Source organism: Oryzias melastigma, linkage group LG7 (genome assembly GCF_002922805.2).
Source record: "Oryzias melastigma strain HK-1 linkage group LG7, ASM292280v2, whole genome shotgun sequence".
NCBI lineage: Eukaryota > Metazoa > Chordata > Actinopteri > Beloniformes > Adrianichthyidae > Oryzias > Oryzias melastigma.
In genome coordinates, this window is record NC_050518.1 from 9,407,110 (window position 1) to 9,412,091 (window position 4,982).

At 37.9% G+C, this 4,982-nt stretch overlaps 1 protein-coding gene and 2 non-coding genes across 3 annotated transcripts; all 3 read right to left on the bottom strand.

Moving 5' to 3' along the window:
* Positions 1–589: 589 nt before the first annotated feature.
* Positions 590–662, bottom strand: trnaf-gaa. The gene has a single exon. It is a non-coding gene; the product is annotated as a tRNA-Phe (tRNA).
* A 1,507-nt stretch (positions 663–2,169) lies between these two features.
* On the bottom strand, positions 2,170–4,179 carry LOC112159202 (EBP cholestenol delta-isomerase). Its single transcript, XM_024293120.2, has 5 exons — positions 4,062–4,179; positions 3,607–3,909; positions 3,483–3,519; positions 2,659–2,789; positions 2,170–2,581 (listed from the first exon to the last, which is right to left on the bottom strand). The coding sequence occupies exons 2-5, from the start codon at positions 3,905–3,907 to the stop codon at positions 2,361–2,363; spliced, it is 690 nt and encodes a 229-aa protein (XP_024148888.1). The 5' UTR covers positions 3,908–3,909; positions 4,062–4,179; the 3' UTR covers positions 2,170–2,360.
* A 405-nt stretch (positions 4,180–4,584) lies between these two features.
* trnah-gug lies at positions 4,585–4,656 on the bottom strand. Its single transcript has one exon. It is a non-coding gene; the product is annotated as a tRNA-His (tRNA).
* Between the last annotated feature and the right edge of the window lie 326 nt (positions 4,657–4,982).

The window sequence follows — 4,982 nt, forward strand, 5'->3', positions numbered from 1 at the left end:
CTGGAGAAAACATAGCCTAAAATGAAGAAATAATTAATCATGGCTTTAACAGAAACAAGTTTGGGGGGGGTGATGCAGATGCGTCATGAAGATGCGCAGTAGACATGCGCAGTTGAAGCGCCCCCCACCTCCATCCACACCCACACCACCCTCCCGAAAAAAAAAATGCAGGTGAGCCGTGCAGATGCGCATTGTAGACCCTTTATGAAAAGATATGATTTGCCAATGACATATGGAGTATCGAGGATCACAGGCTATCAAAACATGGAGTGAAGGAACGTGATTTGGCAAAGAAAGATGAACTGGAGGCTGTTATTGGGTTCAAAAAGTTGAAAATGTGGAATTTATTGGACTTGGACAGGTGGATTAGACGATGATCATTGCCCATCAAAGTCTGGATTCCACATGATTTGATGTTGAAATTTGGACTGGTGACTGTCATTGGAAGTGAAAAGATAAACCCTCGGTTCTGACTGGACCATAGACTGTATATAAGAATAACGGAAATACGGACGAGCTGCTCCCAGGTAAATAAATGAACTAGAAGCAAAGAGCTGCTCCCAGGTAAATAAATGAAGTAGAAGCAAAATGCCGAAACCCGGGATCGAACCAGGGACCTTTAGATCTTCAGTCTAACGCTCTCCCAACTGAGCTATTTCGGCGTGGCGCTATGTTGAGAAATGAATGAAAAATCCAGGATGTCTGTCTTTTTTTTGTACTGTGTATATTGTGAGATTTCGAACTATTTTTATTTTGTATGTAGTTTCGCTTGAGAACTCTCACGTCGAGTTTACATTTTGTGTTCCCCGTACCCAACTATTACCATTTTCTGAATGTGAAAATAGTCAGTTCATAGTGTCTTCACGCTCTGCCATATTGCGGGTTCGATTTTAGGTAGAGCTTTTCGTTTACCGTAGCGGAGGTAATTTTCTAATAAAAATGTTTTTGTAAGCCTGGAAAGGCAACTGTTTTTTTTATACCAGTGGTTTGCAACCTCCAACACCAACAACAACCCGGTATGAGCTGTACATAGCCTAATCATTTCACCCTGTAAAAACTATTCCGCTAGTCACGTTGGTAAGTGAAACATCGTTCATCATCTATTGCAGGTGGCTTAAACTCACAACCATGAGTTTCAAGTGTCTACATTCTCTCCCCATTCATTCAAGAGTTGCTTCAAACATTTAATTCTGACTTTATTGCGCGGATTTAATTCTCATATTCGCAGCTGCACGAGGTGCATTCAGGGGCTGCATGGAATTTCCGCTTATGTAGTTTCTTTCTTTCTTTCTTTCTTTCTTTCTTTCTTTCTTTCTTTCTTTCTTTCTTTCTTTCTTTCTAACAACTTTATACAAAAAGATCACAAATGACAATCTCAGTACTATATACAACAACCAAAAGCACAAGAGGAAAGGGGGGAAAATTATCAAAAAATATGCAAAGCTCAATAGTTTTGAGAGCCTTTCTGTTAGACGAGTGTGATATTGATTTTAGAAATTAATGTAAATCTGTAAAAGTGAGGAAAATATGGTGTTATTTTAATTGAATTTTCACTTATGAATTTAGAAATGACTATATTTAGACTATAATTTAGAAATGTTTAACACTTCATTTCTGGAAAGTAACTGCACTTTTTCAAAAGGCATAAGGCATTAATGTCCTTGAGTTTGTTCAAAAACAAAATGTTTGTATTTAATATGGTGCATCTCAAGTATGAATTCTAGTTGTGCTTATTAAGGTCCAAGTGATTTACTGTGGTATGGTGCACAAAAATCTCTCAAAATGTCATAGTTTGACTATCTACAAAGCCTTGTAAATTGTTGGAGCATTATGGGTACACTAAGATTGTGATATATACTGTCCTTCAACTATTAGTGAATAAGTAAAATAAAGTTTGAGTTGATTTACTTTTTTATCACTTACATTTCATGTAACATTTACTTTTTAAAATTGAAAACATGTTTTTCTTTCACTAGAAATTTACAAATGAGGGGCAAAGGAGCCACAGGATGCAAACCAAAAGTGCTGTTTTATGTTGTTTATCATATTTTGATGTTGATTGTTTACAAGTTATCTTTAGCTTTAATTTGACTAATCAAAAACAACATCCACAGTTTAAGTACAGATGTGCAAAACAGAATCAACATATAAACATCACCAAACAAGAAATATGATATATCTTTTATTGTCAGAAGCAGATTTCTTAAAAAAGTACAAAACAAGAATTGTTTATAATAATTTGACAGTCAATGATTGTAGCCTTTGAGCTTTAATCAGCATCAGGAATGTCTGATTGTTGAAATAAAGATTAAGAAGGAAGACAGTGTCCCTCAGTCCCATGGTCTCCTCAGAATGACAGATCACTTCTTTTTACTCTTGTGGCTCTTGATGCCATCTGTGTGTATCTGGGCAGCTGATAGCTGTCTCCATGCATCCACGATTAGCATTAGCGGTATGACAATCCACAGAACATTCATGAACACAAAGTAGAACCAGAAGTAGACGGGATGTCCCAACTCGCTGTGGGCATAGCCGTCTCTGTGTTCTGTGAAGAAGTAAAGCACGGCACCATACAGCTGACCTGAAACCAGATTACACCAAAATCCATGTTAAAATAAGATATTATTTAAAATTAAAGTTGTGGTCATAATTTCTTACCTAATGAAATGATGAGCTGCAGAATAAATCTGTAGGGTTTATGTGTTAGAAAAGAGTATACGGCCCAGAAGCTGAACGGACCCCATAAACAAGCAGTCACAGTCTCCATACAGACAGTAAAGTTATCAGCTCTAGATTAAGAAACAAACAAAAAAAGAAGAGTCACGATTTAAAGTCTCACTGCAATGTATTTTAATCTATTTCAAAACTGTTCTCAGTGGATTTGTAATATGAATATTTATTTATTTTTTATTTTTTGTCCAAAGCAAAAATGTAAGTTGCAAATCGCACTACGGGCAGTGCTGAACTTTTTTCTTAGATGAATGGACCTGGAGGAAAGGTTAGGGTTAGGCTTGAAATATGTGCTGGCAATGCAGCAATGTGCATTTTGGATGCACATATTACATATAGCCAACATGAATTTACGTTTAGTGCTGGTCCTATATAAATACATGCTAATAACATTAAAAAAAAATAAGTAATTTTCTATACATCGTTTCTGCCGAGCGGCAGGAATTTGTTAGAAATTTGCCACAGGTTTTGAGTAAGCCTGCTCTTATTTCCCAGCATCCCTTTGTTTTGTTTGCTCTCCCACTAGCTTACAGCTCCTCACAACTTCAACCTAACATTACTAGTGCAGCAAAAATGAGGAGCAACTTAAAAGTTGTCTAAAATTTAGAAAAGTAAATTTAAAAAATGCAATGTTAAGTCTAATTTTCATTATACATGTTTCTCATCAATAGAAAAATAAGGAGTTTCATTGAAGTTGGTCTTCAGTCTCTCTTGGTCGAATGTTTTTAATATCAAAATGCAAATGTACTCACATTACATATCTGCTGTCTCCTTTTGAATACTCTTTCCCTTAAATGAAAAAAACAAAGAACAAATTAATTTCACCTTTCAACTCCCATTAAACAATGCAAACACCTTTGGACTATCGTTACTTACAGAGCTGTGACAGGAAACTCTGGTCTGCAGGTAGAATGTCATAATAAAGACAGAACCAGCCCTCAATGACTCCATGGATGAAACCGCACACTGCAAACCAGCAGATAGCCAGCCGCCTCCACGCCCCGAGCCTGCCCGTGGCCCCGGTGATCAGCCAGGTGGCGAGCAGGAACACCCCGGACACCGAGAAAAGGAACGCCAGAATCTCGGACATGGAGCGGTCATTAGCCACATAGTTAGGAATCAGAAGGTCCCGCGGCCAGTAAGGATGAAGACTCGCTTGTGTCGAAGAAACGCCCATTTCTGTTTCAAAATAAAAAAGGTGACATAAAAATAACACAAACAAGAACAAGTCGGTACTTGATAGAGTTAACTCTCAACGTTGTTTTCCCGGATATTGTCAACATTGTACTCCAGTATAATACTGTCAATGATAATATATGTCTGAGTTTAACCTGATTTTCTGTATGTTACAGTGAAGAAACTCGGTGTCTGGAAGCCTCGTGCAGCGCCTGCAGGTAAACTCAAACACGGAACTCCAAACGTTTAAGGACGATCATTTGTGATTACAAGCACCAATCAAATGTCTGCATTTGTAGGACTAGCCACACACAAGATCTTCCGGGTCGATTGATTGGCTCTTTCTTTCACTCGGAACATGGACGTTTTCTTGCGGAGCGCCAATGATGTTTCTCCTATTCATGACCGAGTTAATTACTGTGCACCTATGATTTTTGGTACTTTAACTTATAGTAATATGTGTAATTACGCGTATAGGGGCGGCTTTCAGAAGTTTTGATTTACTTTCTGAAAGTTGTATTTCGTATTAAGTGGATACAATCTTGTTACAGCAACAAAATATCCATACTTTTTGAATAAAACGCCAAACTGTTTGCCGTACATAACTATACAGCTATTACATACAAAAGTAATTATATAAAAAAAAATATTTCCCATGCCGTGCCAGGGTATTATCCCTGCCGTGACCCGGATTCGAACCGGGGTTGCTGCGGCCACAACGCAGAGTACTAACCACTATACGATCACGGCGAGCTACTGGGAAAGCTGTTCGAACAGAGAACATAATAGCTTATGACTCAGGCCCTGTTGGCTGTGCAAGTGTGCCCTTTTCACAATAGTAACACAGTATAGCCACCACTTCTCACAATACCACAAACACTGGATATGTGATTTGCTTGAGTTGTTCATGATCCCGCTTTGTTGATTTTCGGGGAACGTGAAATGTTTAGTTTTACGGGTACAAGAAAGTATCTGCAAATGAGAAAATGCATGTGCTCAGATTTTAGTGTCCTTGTCAGAAGAAGACATATCTATGATTTAACTATAAAATACGCTTTCATGCGCCACACATTAAT

Coding starts and splice junctions, on each gene's coding strand:
- LOC112159202 (XM_024293120.2), bottom strand. CDS start 3,907: ATGGGCGTTTCTTCGACACAAGCGAGTCTTCATCCTTACTGGCCGCGG. Junction 3,520..3,606: donor GAGTTTCCTGTCACAGCTCT/GTAAGTAACGAT, acceptor TTTTCATTTAAG/GGAAAGAGTATTCAAAAGGA. Junction 2,790..3,482: donor GGAGACAGCAGATATGTAAT/GTGAGTACATTT, acceptor TTCTTAATCTAG/AGCTGATAACTTTACTGTCT.